Genomic DNA, 15,795 nt, shown 5'->3' on the forward strand with positions numbered 1-15,795 from the left:
CCCTCCCTCCTCTGGCCAGCTCTATCTCCTGGCTTCCCCCCACTTGACCCCGTCGCTCCCTGGCTCCTCCACGATAGCCACTGCCTTCCCTTGTTTACCAAGACCCCGCACCAAGCGGTTACCTGCTGTCTGAACCTTTTATTTGTGGATCTTGCCAGAGCTGCAATCTTCATGATCCTCGCCCCACCCATTCCCCAGCTGATCCTCCTCCCCCTGATTAGCTCTGCTTAGAGGCTCCCCCTCCATTCCTGGCCTCCCCTCCGTGTCTTGGGTTTCACCTTTACCTGCCTTTCCCTTGGGCTCCACTGGGGGCTGCTGGGATAGGAAGTCTTAGACTTCCTCAAGGGCTGCTGGGAATCATAGTTTTTACCCTGTCTCCAGCCCTCTGGGGAAAATGATCTATGCTTTCTCCTGACAAGTGGAACTCCCTGAACTAAGAATCTGTGCTGTTCCCTCCTCTGGGCCTTATCTTCTCCTCCGCCGGTACCCCCCCTGTCTGTTCCCTTATCCCCTTCTTCACATTTGGGATCTTCCCAGATACTTGTAACCTGGATTGGTCACTGTTGAAAACAGGATACTGGGCTTGATGGACCTTTACTCTGTTCTAGTATGGCAACACTTATGTTCTTACGTAGGGTTTCTAAAATAATCTCCATAACCTAAATATCTACTGTAGTGAAACTGTCTATGGGGTCAGCATAAGACACTTTGGGCTAGGACAAACGAATTGCAGCACAAAAAATATCAAAATATTACAGGGTTGCAAAAGAAAAGTAAGAGTCTAATACTAGCTCATATTGTGGTTACTGTTAGTGTCCTGCCTGGAAAGAGACAATCAATTTGGAACACCAGGAAACTAGATGATTTGCTCAGGGATACACTTACACTTCACTGAACAGAATTGGGATCTTCAGGTTCATAGCAAATTCTGTGGCGAGACCCTGTCAGTGGAAGAAGCACCAGTGCTCTCAGCCCTGTCCTTCACTCTGCCTCTCACTCACTAAACCTCGTGCAAAGAGGTCCTGACTTCAGACACAGGTCCACCTACTGCAGTCTCTCCTGGGCAGCCCTTGAACATCATGCTGAAAAGTGTGCTGGGATAAATGTGGAATTTATTGGCTTTCACATACATACAAACACACACACACAGGACTGGCAAACAGTATTGTGGAAGTTTTCTCCACTATAGTTCTGTACACTTTTCTAACAACCACAGTACAACTGGATCAGTGGGTCAGATATTATAATCCAATAGTGCCCTCTGGTGCCTCTGAGTGAGATGAAAAAAGATACCCCCCCTTTTTTTTTTTTAGCTTTCTACAAATTAATAAAATCATTGCCCAGGATTTCTTTGTCCCTTGATAAAGAACCTGTGACATGGAAGCAGGAGCTGAACACTTTATCAAGGGACAAAGAAATCCTGGGCAATGATTTTATTAATTTGTAGAAAGCTAAAAAAAAAAAAGGGGGGGGGGGTATCTTAACCTGTGACATGGAAGCAGGAGCTGAAGTGTGACATTACTCCTCAGAGGTTTCTATCTTATCCTAAACTTAACTGGTTGTCTGCCTTTGCCACGTGAACGATGTATGTGGTACATTGTTAGTTAATTGAAATTACACTCCTCCGGGATCCTTCCTCTGTTTCTTTCTGTTTACTCATTTTATTCAGCCATGGCATGCTGACCCTGTATCCTTGAAGTCCTCTGATTATTTATTTGCAAAATTTTATAGCCCACCAATCTATGGAAATCCTTTACGTGGATTACAAAACTCACAAACCATTATATAAGAGACAAACAATATAAAAGACTCACTCCTTAATCAAACCCTTGGTGAGTCTCCCTGAAACATATATATCAACATAAAACAAACCACAAATAGTACTTAGAAAAACAAATAGTACTTAGAAAGATATAAAACACACACCCTAATTTCTCCACAAGCCAGCAGAGGAACAAAAAGTTTCCACACTGTCCGGCCTTCATTGTTTTTCGAAAAGATTATGTCTAAGGAGTGAGATGCTGATCCCATTTATAAACTGCATCGGAGCCTAGCCACTGTTTCAATTTGCTAGTCAATGACACTCTATCTTCAGTTAGAAGCAAATATAAAATTGTACAGATCATAGCTCCCCTATAAGATGCTTCTCCACTAGTAGCTGATTTCAAGCATAAGTAAAGACTCTACCTACCGACTCCATACTTATTCTTGTAGTATTCCTTTGTAAACTCATCGCAGTCACACAGCACTATCCTCCTTCCCCAGGCATTGATTATGGCCCCAATTTTCAGGTCACAGTCTTTGTAGAAATCCTGCTCCAAAGCTCCAGTCTAGAGAAAGTAGAAGTGATAAAAGGAAAGATGTCAGACTTGCACCTCTCAAAGCTTTTACTGCTGCCTGAGAGATCAGTGTGATACCAACACAAAACACTAGCAGACATCATAACACAGCTATGTTTTCCACTAACTTTCCCACAGGAGGACTGGTGGATGGAGGAGGTTTCTTGTTCCTAATTGCTAAATTACCATACTCTGTGTTACAAGCCTTCACTTCTAGGCCTCGGTCTACATGCATTATTAACTCTCCAAGGCCACGTGCTTTTTGGTCACTGCTAGTTTTACAACATCCAGCCAAGTGCACTCTGGTGTTTGTAGTTTTTCTTATTTCAATTACAATCAGCACTACTGAGTACCACGAATTATAACTTTGGCAATGATCATAGCATAATCCCCTCCCATGCAGAGCCGCCGAGAGGGGGAGCAGGGGCGGGGGGATTCCCTGGGCCCCCAAGGGGGGCCCGGTGCTGGGATCTCGCTCTCTCTCTCTCTCTCCTGCTCCTGACGGGACACGAGTGATCACATCCCGACAGAAGCAGGAGAGAGAAAACTCCAGCACCGCAGCTGGGCCCCTCTTGGAGGCTGGGGACGACCTGGAGTGGCTGCTTTTCCTCTCAAGCGCGCATGCTCGGTTTTGAAACCGGGCATGCCCTGAGAGAAAAAGCAGCTTCAGGGGCAGGCAATCTGCAGAAAAGCAGCGCTGGAGGAAGATGTCTTCTGCTGACGAGGCCTCGGGATCCCCGCTAGCCAACAAGGAATTTCAATTGCAGCAGCGATCTGCGGGGGTGGGCGGCAGTGATCCGGAGGGGGCGGTGGGCCTGGTTCAGTCTCTTGGTGGCCCTGCTCCCACGTTGCCAATCTGAGTTGAAGTTCACAGCTTAGACACCGCACTATGATCTTAGGCAAGGAGAAGCCAAGAGGAAATTAATTACAGGTATAGAATGCATCAGACAAGGGTGTCAAAAAAACAGGATCAGCCCAAAGCCTCCCTCCAGATGTTGGGTAGTTGCATGGCAGTTTAGCATTATATATAAAAGCACTGAGGTCAATTTTCAAATCACACTTAGATGTGCACATAAGTACATGGAAAAGGTGTTTATCAGACCATAAATGAGGCTACTCCATTAATTGCTTAGCTCTTATCTCATCTTGGATGTTGAACTACAAACTTAAGTTAAATCAGGAGAGGACTAAGTTCTTGTTGTTATCCAATAATCCTCTTCCCTTATTAGATCATATTCAGGCCAAGCCAAACAAAATACACTTTTTACTCTGTAATTAAATTCTAGGGGTTTATGTGGATAGTATTCTTTCTCTTGATTCAAATATCAATGCTGTAGTTTTTCCTATTAAGAAAACTGAGATGAGTGAGATGCCTTTTTGAAACTGATAAATTCAGACTCCTTGTCCAATCGCTAATATTGTCAAAGCTTAACTAATGTAATCTGATTTTTCTGGAACGCGCAAAATACAAATTAAGAAAGCTTCAGACAATACAGAATACAGCGATGTGTTAAATATTTTCTTTAAAAAACATCAGATGAGATCTTGGGGTATTCTGTAAAATTACATTGGCTGCTGATAGAGGCCAAGGTTTTGTTTAAGTTTGTTTGCTTTATATTTAAAGTTTTAGACAAAGCTATTCCAGATGATATGTTGGATAATTTTCAGTTTGCAACTTTACTTAGATCTCGAAGAACCATAAACAATTCTCCTTTTAGCTTTCCTTCTGCCAAAAGTTGTAAGAGATTGAAAATTCACGAATTATTGTTGACTTATCGAGCCCCTAAATTTTAGAAAGAATCCTCATTATGTTTTTCTCAATCTGACTCCTATGTTTTATTTAGGAGAAATCTTAAACTTTATCTTTTCCAGAAGTTTGTTCTGTCTAATAATTAGAGCTATTGTTTGTTATCTAATTTGTGTTGTAATTCCTGAGAGATTGTCCTGGTTTCTTAACGAATATTGTGAACTGCTTGGAACTTTGAGGTTATAGCAGTATAAAAATACCACTGTTATGTTATACTTCTACTACTACTTGTCATTTCTATAGCGCTACTACACGTATACAGCACTGTACACTTGAACATGTAATAGACAGTCCCTGCTTAACAGAGCTTACAATATAATTAGGACAAACAGGACAAATAAGGGATTAGAGAATTACTAAGGCAGGAATGATAGACGTGGGTAATGAACACGTGAATAGGGGTTAGGAGTTACAGCAGCCTCAAAGGGGGGGGGGGCTTTTAGCTTAGATTTGAAGACGGCCAGAGACAGAGCTTGACGTACTGACTCAAGAAATCTATTCCAGGCATACGGTGCAGCAAGATAAAAGGAACAGAGTCTGGAGTTGGCAGTGGAGGAGAAGGCTACATATAAGAGAGATGTACCGGAGGTTTTCAGGGAGGAGTGTAGGAAGAGATAAGAGTAGAGAGGTACAGAGGAGCTGCAGAGTGAATGCACTTGTAAGTCAATAAGAGGAGTTTGAACTGTATGTGGAAACGGATAGGGAGCCAATGAAGTGACTTGAGGAGAGGGCTAACATGAGCATAGCGACACTGGCAGAATATAAGTCATGCAGCAAAATTTTGAACAGATTGAAGGGGACAGAGATGGCTTAGTGGGAGACCAGTTGAGAAGCATGCTGCAGAAGTCTAAGCAAGAGGTGATAAGAGTGTGGATACAGGTTTTGGTAGTGTGCTCAGAAAGGAAGGGATGAATTTTGGTGATATTATAGAGAAAGAAATGACAGGTTTTAGCAGTCTGTTGAATATGTGCAGCGAAAGAGAAAGAGGAGTCAAAGATGACTCCAAGGTTACAAGCTGATGAGTGTTATCCACAAAGACAGAGAATGGGGGAAGAGGAGAGGTTGGTTTAGGGGGAAAGATAAGAAGCTCAGTCTTGCTCATGTTTAGTTTCAGATGGTGGTGAGACATTCAGCATGCAATGTCAGACAGGCAGGCTGATATTTTAGCCTGGATTCCTGCTGAAATTTCTGGTGTGGAGAGGTAGATCTGGGAGTCATCAGCGTAAAGGTGATACTGAAAACAATGGGATGAGATCAGAGTACCAAGGGAAGAAGTATAGTTGGAGAAAAGAAGAGGTCCCAGGACAGATCCCTGAGGTACACCAATTGACAGTGGGACAGAAGTGGAGGAGGATCCACCAGAGTATACACTAATGGTACGATGAGAGAGAAAAGAAGAAAACCAGGAAAGAACAGAGCCCTGAAATCCAAGTAAGGACAGACTATCAAGGAGCAAGCTGTGATCAACAGTGTCAAAAGCAGCAGATAGATCGAGAAGGATAGAATAGAGGCCTTTGGATCTGGCCAGGAACAGGTCAATGGACACTTTAGGAAGTGCTGTTTCAGTGGAATGAAGGGGGCGAAAGCCAGACTGAGGTGGATCAAGAATAGCTTGAGCGGAAAAAAGTCAAGACAACGGCAGTGAACAACACGTTCAAGTATCTTGGATAGGAAAGGGAGGAGGGAGATGGGGCGATAGTTGGAAGGACAGGCAGGGACCAATGAAGGTTTTTTGAGGAGTGGTATGACTACGGCATGTTTGAAGGCATTAGGAACAGTCACAGTGGAAAGTGAAAGATTAAGGATATGACAGCTAAAAGGGATGACAGTACGAGAGATAGTGCTAAGTAGATGGGTGGGAATAGGATTAGAGGAACAGGTAGTTAGTTTCGAGGAGGAAAGAGAATGTGCAGTTTCCTCTTCAGTGATTTCAGAAAAGGAAGAAAAGGAGGCAGGGGTTGAAGGAGGATTGAGAGAATGGACTAAGGGAAGGAGAAGTGGAGGTGACTTGGTTGAGAATTCAAATTTAATCTTGTGAACCTTATCATGAAAGTACTCAGCCAGAGTCTGTGGAAAAAGTGAGGGGGGAGTTGGAGGTGAAGGCACTTTGAGGAGAGAGTTCAGTGTGGCAAAGAGACGTCGAGGGTTTGAGCCAAGAGAATTTGTCAACTCAATGTAGTAGTCCTGTTCAGCAAGTGAAAGAGCAGACTGGAAGGAGGTCAGCAAGAATTTCAAATGTATGAAGTCAGCATGGGCATGAGATTTCAGCCAAAGGCATTCAGCACAGAAGAAACAGGAACGTAGGTAGTGGATTCTAGAGGTCAGCCAAGGCTGGAGCTTGATATGCGTTACAGAACGGGGAATGGGAAGCACAAGAGTATCCAGAGCAGTGGAGAGAGTAGTATTATATGAAGAGACAGCCTCATTGACAGACTTGGATAACATAGTGGTTGAGAAGAGATATGAAACACTAGTGGACAGAGTAGATGGGTCAATAGTCAATGTATTGGTTGAAATTGGACAGGACTGGGGGGAGGGTGTTTAAGTGTGAAAGTTATCAGATGATGGTCAGAGAGGGGAAGAGCTGAAGTGCAGAAACTGGAGAGTGAGCAGTTGGAGAAGAAGATAAGATCAAGACAGTAGCCATTCTGGTGAGTAGGGGTAGTGGAGCACAGTTGAAGATTGAAAGAGGATGTTAAAGCGAGAAACTGAGAAGCATAAGAGTCAGAGGGATCATTAGCATGAATGTTAAAATCCTCAAGGATGAGGGAAGGAGATAAAGGTTCAAAAAAGAAGGAAAACCAAGCATCAAAGTCAGTGAGAAAGGAAGAAATGGACTTATCAGGGGGTCAATAAATGACTGCTATTCAGAAAGGCAGAGGAGTGACTAGATGGATAGAGTGGACTTCAAAGGAAGAAAAGCAGTGAAACTGAGGTGGAAGAAGAGGTTGAAATCTACAGGAGGGTGAAAGTAGTAGCCCGACACCACCTCTTCGGCCAACCAGGCGAGGAGTATGGGAGAAAAGGTAACTTCCATGACACAGGACCGTGGCTGAAGCAGAGTCTTCAGGGCAAAGCCAAGTCTCAGGGCAAGCAGATGGAGAGTATGAGAGATAAAGAGGTTGTGGGTGTAGGAAAGTTTGTTGCAGACAGAGCGGGCATTCCATAGAGCACGTGAGAAAGGCAGGGAAGAAGGGGGAAGAAAAGGAACAGAAATTAGATTGGAGACATCACAGTGTGACCTGCACAAATAGGATGAGAGCTGATGTGGAGGACCAGGATTGGGACTGATATCCCCAGCGGAGAGCAGGAGAAGGAGCAAGAGAGTACGGAGAAGAGTAGGAGAGGCATGACGACAGCGACGAAGGGGAGATGTACTCAGATAGAATGGAGATGGATGAATGGAAGGAAGGAAATGTTGAAGGTTGAGAGCTGAGAAGAAGGGAGAAGACAATAGAGATGGTGAGATGATGAAAGCAGAAGGTGGGCAATGTGATCCTTTCAGATGGAGAAAGAGATTGGGAAGGGTCAGTAGCAAGAACAGAAAGTGTACTGGAGCCATAAGAAGTAACTGGGAGAAAATACAAAGTGTATAGAGAACATGCTTTGGCGCGCAGCACCTGGAGCGAAGGCCCTGAGCGGATCGGAGTAGAATTGTGGGCCACCCCAGAGAAGGCTGTGAGGATATGCAGATGGGCTGCAAGTCCTCCACAGTACCTGGAAGGCAGCTGGTAGGAGCAATGGGGACCTCCACCATGCACCTCCCAGCCAAGAAAAGGCTTACCAGGGGTTAGGCCAAAGCCAGCATACCTCCCCCTGAGGATCATCTGATCTTGTAGCATGCCCTGAAGCTGAAAGCCCTGAAACCAGAACTCTGGCCCCCAAGGCTGCATCCTCACAAGCCTAAACATAAAGCCTATAATGATGCATATAAGAATTCAGTAAACTCCAGGTGGCTGTCTTGCAAATCTCTTGAGGCAGAATCAAGCATGCTCTGCTCAATAAGTAGACTGATTCTGGGTAGAATGCACTTTCACGACTTCTGGAACCAGATGGCTCTTCAGGATGTGGGCAGAATCAAAAGCCTCTTTAATCCACCTTGCTACTATTGCCTTTGACACCGACTCTGCTTTATGGGCTCTCCCAAACAACACAAGTAACCTTTGGGTTCTTTTGTAATAAGCATGCACCATGCATCCTACATCCAAGGAATGACATCGCAGAACACCAGTAAGGAAATGGACTAATTGATGGGAAAATATGAAATCACCTTAGGGAAAAACAAAGGTAATGGTCAGATTACTACTTTCTTCCTAGAAAACACTAGAAATGGTCTCAACATGATAATGCTAGAAGTTCAGAAATCCTCCTAGCTGAAAAGATGGCAACCTGAAAAATCGTCTTTAGCCTAACATTTTTTATGGAGGTTCAAAAAGCCATTGTACCAAGGCTGAAAGGACTAAATATAAATCCCATGGGGGAACAACCAGCTGTCAGAGAAGATTCAAGAATTTGCCTTCCCTTAGGAAATGTATAACATCCTGATGAGTACTTAAGGACTTGCCTTGATCCAAACCCCTGTAACATGCAAGAGCAGTAATTTGGACCTTCAAAAATTCTGCAAAAAAGTAGAAACTGTTTTAAAATGTGGTAGGGTATCTTCTATAGTAAAATAATTCCTCTTGTTCAACCATGTCCTTTCAAGAGCCAAGCTATAAGACAAATTGAAGACGTGTCCTGCATCTTGGCTGGATCATGTACCAAGATTTTCTTCCTTGTCCAACAGAACTAATGGATCCTCAACATGAAGCCTCAACAGATGTCTGTACCATGGCCTCCTTGGCCAATCTGGGGCTATAAATTTCCCCAGCCCTCAATGCCTCTTGATCCTCTGAATGACTTGACCCAGAAGCAGTCCCTGCAGAAAGACATATTACAGCCCTGAAGTTGGCCAAGGCTGAACTAGAACGTTTATCTCTGCAGATAGCTTCCTTCTTTCTTCGACTGAAAAATTTGGGAACCTTTCCATTGTGAACTGTTGTCGTTATATGCATGAGAGGGACCACCCAGCACCACACCACTGCTCAGAATACTTCATCCACCAGATTCCATTATCCCAAATCCAATATATTCCCACTTAGAAAGTCTGCTTGGACACTGGCCATTCCTGACACATGTGCTCCCGAGATGTCTGCCAGATTTTGTTCAACCCAGCTCTTCATTCATCAAGCTTTTTCTGACACCTGGAGGCTCCTTGTCCCTCTATGTTCACATACACCATTGCTGTGGAATTACCCAACAGAATGCAAACTGCCCTGTTCTGAATCAAAGGTTCAAACTCGATCAGGGCTTGCCGATTTTCAAAAATATGATAGACCATGTTGCTTCTGTCTGGGACCCACGGCCTTAAGCCCATTTGCCAAAACATTGAGCTCCCAAGCTGCTGAGGCTGGCATCTCTATTATTACTATCCAGACTCATTCCTCATGCCAAGATAAATATTTGTAACCACCATGTCACACTTATTCTAGCCTTCTTGGGCAGATGCAAAATTACATCGAGAACCTGTCTGCAGTAATTAACAAAAGGGAAGAGCTCTTTGTAGAGGATGCATGCCCTTATCCACAGGACCAATTCCAATGTCTCTGCCATGGAGCTCAAGACTTGCAGGTAGTCCCATGCCATCAGACTGTGCCAAGCAATCAGATTCCAGACATGAAGCTGCAACTTGCTCTCTCTTAGAAGAAACACGCTGCCTTGCTGAGTGCTCCCACTCCAGAGTCTGAGACAGTTGAAGCTTGATGTTGGATGAGTTGACCACCCATCTGAAATCTTTATATTTATTATTTATTAGGTAATTTATGGCATCATTAACAAGTACATGAAAGGAAATATGGCAGGAAAAAATGTTTAAAAAGTTATGCAAAAAAAACTAAAATGGGGAAAAAGTGACAAGAAATAATCCTAACACAGCCAGCATAACAGCATATTCAAGTGGAAGGATTCACAGGAACCAAAATACCACCTTCTTTAGAAACCAAAAACGCTAGAAATTTTTTTAGGTTTAAAGAAAGTATACAAATGACCATCCAAGGAAATTACACATCTACATGCAATTTTTTCAAAAAAAGAGTAGCACCACAAGCAAGAGCTCTTGGCCTCAAAACTAAGAACTCCTTCTTCCTTTTTTGGATTTCTCTAGCAAAATCAGGAAAAATTTGAACTTTCAATCCCATAAAAATTGTATTCATACATTGAAAATATAATCAAAAAATATTATTCCTACCCTGCTCTAGAGCAAATGTCACAAAGGGTCCTGTTACTAAGCTGTGCTGAAAGTGGCCTGAGCGCATGGGAAAGCCCTGTGCTAGTAATAGCACTGGACACATTTTAGCGCAGCTGTAAAATGGCTGCCTTTTTTTTCCCTATTAATGGCTATGAGCTAATTTCCCTATTAGTGTGTGCCATTAGCGCAGCAGCACTTACTGACACCTATTTTCTAGGTGGTAAGGGCTCCTGTACTACTCTTGTGCTAATCGATTGGCGTGCGCCGATGTAGCTGCGCTAACCACTTAGCACTATGCACGCCTACTCTCCGCCCCCAAACATGCCTCCAGTGCTAAAACATATTTTCTATTTTTTAGTGCGTGGGAACTGCGCACTGATCCCAGAACTACTGCAGGACGCCTGAGTACGCCCTGCGGTAGTAATTTTTACCCTTTGGAAAGCACGCGTTAGTGCTTGCTGCAGCTTAGTGAAAAGGTCCCTAAGATTGTAGTGCATTCAATTATTACATCCAGAGAACTCTCCAAAAACTCAGTAAGCTTCATAGCTGCTCTTCATCTAATCCTCTGTCCAGAGTGCCTTCTTCCACCTACTCCAGATAGATATTGTGCACGGACAACAGGGAGTAACAACTCATTAGGGGTCTATGGAAAGTTTAGGAACCTTAAATTGTTTTTTTCTAATCTGATTTTCTAAATACTTCAACTTACATGCTGTAATATCTTTTATAGTCATCATACAAAAGATCTGATTTTCTTGTGGAGCATTCTCCAAAACACTCAGTCTATGAAACTGCTGTTCCAGAGCCATAGTAACAGCTGCAAACTTCGGGAGAATACAAATCTGCATCAACTTTCTGAGAAATTTTAAGAAGAGAGGTGTGGTAACCTTGAAGCGCATCCCACAGGGACTCCAAAGTCACCACAGTCAGTTTCATCAAATCACCAGGAGTACTACATGCTACTTTCTCCTTCCAAATATCAGTGAAACTGCACCCAGGCTGCTCTGCACTCTTCTTTGGGTGACGCAGGATGGAAAATCCTGATTATCTGAGGATTAAATTCAGGTTTTTGAGCCTAACTCATTGCTGAGACATTGTCTTTCTAAAAATCATATTTTGCGTGCCATAGGAGCCAACTTTTCAAAATGATTGGGGGTGCCGAAATTTTTAATTATTATTATTATTTTTTTACAGGTGGTGCATTCCCCCCTCCCCCCTCTCCCATCCCCTCCCCCTCCTCCCCCCTCCCTCTCCTCCAAGTTCCAGGCCCCCCTCCCCTCCCTCCCTCCGAGTGCCAGTCCCAACCCCAGCCCAACCTCTTCTCCCACAACAGTCCTCCGCCAGTCCGCCCTCACCTTCCTGCGTGCCGCCCAGAATTTTAAAACTCATCTTACCTCAGGGTCCCAGCGGCAGCAGTAAAAAGTGAGCAGGCTCGGCACTTCAGCCTTCCCTTCTCTCTCAGCTCTGGTCCCACCCTCACACAAGGGCGGGACCAGAGCTGAGAGAGAAGGGAAAGCTGAAGTGCTGAGCCTGCTCACCTTTCACTGCTGCTACCGGGACCCCAAGGTAAGATGATTTTTAAAATTCAGGGCGGCACGCAGGAAGGAGAGGGCGGACCAGTGGAGGACTGGGTGGAGGACTGTTGAGGGAGAAGAGGGCGGGCACTGGGCAGGTCGGGCTGGTTGGGAAGGAAACTTCCAGCGGGTGAAAATATTGGGGGTGCTCGAGCACCCACGGAGTCGGCACCTATGTTGCGTGCATCTCTTCTGCTCTGGCTAAGAGATTTCTAAGCTACTGCAAGGGCATGGGTTTTTCTTTCCCTTATGCATAGTTTTGTTATCAGTTTATGAAAGGCAGTACAAGGCACAGCAAGATGGGAACATCTCCTGGTTCTCATCAAAGCCTGGACACCTGTTGTAAACAAGTTTTTTTTTACATGATTTTGTGTTTCTGATTGGCTCCAGGAGCTCCCACATCTTGGATGCAGAGTCTATAATCTCTATTGTATATTATTTGAGGGGGACATTGGCTGAGGACTCCATCTCAGATCGCCTGCAATAACACCTGTAGGGACTCTTGGGATTTTGCTGAAACATCTTGTACCAAAACCAGTGCCAAGACCAGTGCATGGCCTCATAACTTTAAAGCTGGTGTTTACATTGCACTTTTTGTGATGACTGTTTTCTTGCATTGTTGATGTTTGGCCAATAAACATATATAAACATAAAGCTGGTGTTTATGATCTAACTTTCTCCAGTCCCTGGAAATTGGACAGAGCTGAGGAGCCCCATGCCTCTTTTCTGTGATTCCTTCCAGCTGAACTCTATGACTCTGTAGTGCAAAATCTCCAAATGGGTTATTTTTGTGCATAACATGACAGTAATAAACCTCAATCCTAAACAAGGGTATATGGAATATGATCTCAGGGCAAGTCGCAAACAGAGACAGATGCACAAAGGATATCTCATGCAAATGAGCTGCATGGATCCCCCTTTGGGCATCAGTCACTATTTGCAACTCTGAATAAGTCAAATGCATTTGACAGCTCCAATGCAGAGGCGACCCGACTTGAAAACCCCCTGCTGACCCTCCTGCACCCCCATGGAACAAATACCTGGTGGTCCAGTGGACCTCCAAACCCCCCACCTTCCCCCCCCCCCATGTAAGCAATCCCTGGTGGACCCCCAACACCAAGCCCCCCCCCACTTGAACCCCTCCTGACCCACCTTGAAGCAAGAATGGCCCAGGTGGTCTAGTGACCCCAACCCCCGAGCCCCCTTCCTGACCCCCTCCCATAAGGCAACAATGGCCCTGGTGGTCTAGTGACCCCCTCCCTCCATATCTGGAAAAAAGATGGAGGCAGGAGGATGGAAGCAACACCTCCCACCCACCTGCCTCGGGGCCCATCCTGCACAAAATGGCAGTGCACAGCCCAGTGCATCCCAGGATGCACCTGGCTGGGGCTGGGTGCTGCCATTTTGTGCAGGGTGGGCCCCGAGGCATGTGGGTGGGAGGTGTTGCATTGCCACCCCCCCAGGCTCTCTCCCCAGCTATAGCCAGCTCTGCAATTTGGGGAGGGGGCACAGAGGGGGACGGGGGGCGCAGAGGGGGACCGGGGAGAGAGCCTGTTGTTAAACATTTACCAGCACACCACTGGGTGACAGCGTCAGGGACTAGCAGGAGCTGCAGAGCAAGGAAAGGGTTACAAAGCTATTTTTAAAGCTCTGGAACTCCACCAAACTACAGTGAGAGCCATTATCTCCCAGGAGTAGCTGGCCTGCAAAAATTACCTCAAGGCCAGGGCACAACCCATCTGGGAAGTCACAGGATCCCAAGAGAACATCCAAAGAACTGTAGACCTCTAGCTTCAGTTTAATTTACCCCTTCTCCTACTAGCTCTAGCCCTGATAGTAAGGATAACACAAATAGTCAGCCAGATGAGGGACAGCAGTGGCGTTCCTAGGGGGGGGGGGGGCGGTGGGTGCGGTCCGCCCTGGGTGCACGCCGCTGGGGGGGGTGCCACGCGCCTGTCGGCTCCGCTTGTTCTGTGCTCCCTCTGCCCCGGAACAGGTTACTTCCTGTTCCGGGGCAGAGGGAGCATGGAACGAGCGAAGCCATCAAGCGCGCGGCACCCCCCCCCCCCCCCCAGCAGGTAAAAATGCACCCGGGGGGGGGGGTGTCGTTTCACCAGGGGGGGGGGGGGGGCGCTGCACCCGGGGGGAGGCGCATCGGCGATCCGCCCCGGGTGTCAGCCGCCCTAGGAGCGCCACTGGTCCTATCCTCCGCCTCCTCCCCCACCCCAGACATTACAAAAAATATCAAAGAGCAAAAACAAAGACCAGCCAATTCCTCTTGCTGGCTTCTGCCACCAAGGTTACCTTTAAATTGAAGTAGAACAGTACTTTATTCTTTCTCATTTATCAGTTCACGGTACAAAAATCCACTTTGATTTTGGGAAACAGACTTCTTCACAGAGCTCCTTTGCCATAATGCTTCCAGGTGTCAGCTTCTGGCTTTTCCCTTGTTCCTTGGCGATTCCTCTCTCTCCTCCCCCTTCTGACTGAGGTTTTTATACCCTGAGCATGAGGTTTCTGGAATAGTGCCTGTCCTTGCCACACTACTACTACTACTATTTAGCATTTCTATAGCGCTACAAGGCGTACGCAGCGCTGCACAAACATAGAAGAAAGAGCTTACAATCTCCCTCCTGGTTCAGACTTTTCCCCTTCTAAGCACTCATGTTTATTGGGACTCCAGCCCAGGTGTTCCCCCTTTGGACGAAAGTCATATTGAGTGATGTTCTATCTAGAACATAGAGGCTGTTTTAAGGCTGTGCTCAGACTAACACAAAGGAGCCAGTCTTAGTTTTTGAGTGTGACCCCACCCCAACTAAACAAGCTCAGCTGTCTAAGGAGCAGAGTGATTGCTAAGGAGACAATTTACATATTATCTAGCTACAGCCAGAGAAGGATCTGACTTAATATGCACACCCCACTGCATGCTGGGAAAGCTGTTCATTGTTGTAAGCGGAAGAATATACTTACAACTACTTCTTCCTTTTGTACTTTATACGTGGATTAAGTATATAAGTATACAAGAAAGAAGTAGTTGTGACACTCTCACAAAGGTACTGTTCCATATTGGAGTTAGTTATTAATATAGCTTTCTCACCCTGAGCGTACAAGATACAGGGAGTGAGGGAGAAAGTACCTAGCCAGTGTCTGGGACTTATCTGTATGGATTGCTACAGTGTTTGAAAGTGTGGTGGTTTTCTCTTGAATCTTTTTCAAGATATTGTTTGAAACTTCAGCTGGCCAAGCAGAGTCCTGACTCAACACAACACCTTGCTGGTAGCTACTGTGTGCCAATATATAAGGACTAGTTTATATGTTTATTGTTTCTTAGATCACCCCTTTCCTTGCACATAAATAAACTCATTTTTGCTTCATCTTTAAAACCTCTGTGTGGCTGTGTTTTCAAGGCACCAGGCCACACCCTCACTCAATAACAAATAAGCAGTAAGAAAAAGTATAGGATAAAAACTGTATTTTCTGTCCAAGTTGCCTTCAGGCCAACCAAGCCCATAAGCTATGCTAAGATTTTAATCAAAAGCCTTCAGAAACAAAATTGTTTTGAAGCCCTGCTTAAATTTAGCCAAAGATGTTTTTTGCCTAAGATAAACAGGTAATAAATTCCAAATAGTTGGTGCTGTGACACTGAAAATGGACCGTCTAATATGATCTAAATGAGCAATTCGTAAAGATGGTGCTATGAATAGAGTTTTGTGGGAAGACCTTAACATCTTTGCTGGAGAATATGGAATTAATAGCCTGACTAGAAAAAGGGGTTGACCCTCTTAGTAC

The 15,795-nt window shown here is 45.1% G+C and overlaps 1 protein-coding gene across 2 annotated transcripts in view; it reads right to left on the minus strand.

Annotated features, from left to right (window-relative positions):
- The window catches only part of EFHC2 (EF-hand domain containing 2), a 169,557-nt gene that overhangs the window by 97,480 nt on the left and 56,282 nt on the right, over positions 1 to 15,795 (minus strand). For both annotated transcript variants that reach the window (XM_030199702.1, XM_030199701.1), the window contains one exon: positions 2,192 to 2,330. In XM_030199702.1, the coding sequence (XP_030055562.1) occupies positions 2,192 to 2,330 (139 nt within the window). The remainder of the gene's footprint in view (positions 1 to 2,191; positions 2,331 to 15,795) is intronic.

Source organism: Microcaecilia unicolor, chromosome 4, assembly GCF_901765095.1.
Source record: "Microcaecilia unicolor chromosome 4, aMicUni1.1, whole genome shotgun sequence".
Classification (NCBI taxonomy): Eukaryota; Metazoa; Chordata; class Amphibia; order Gymnophiona; family Siphonopidae; genus Microcaecilia; species Microcaecilia unicolor.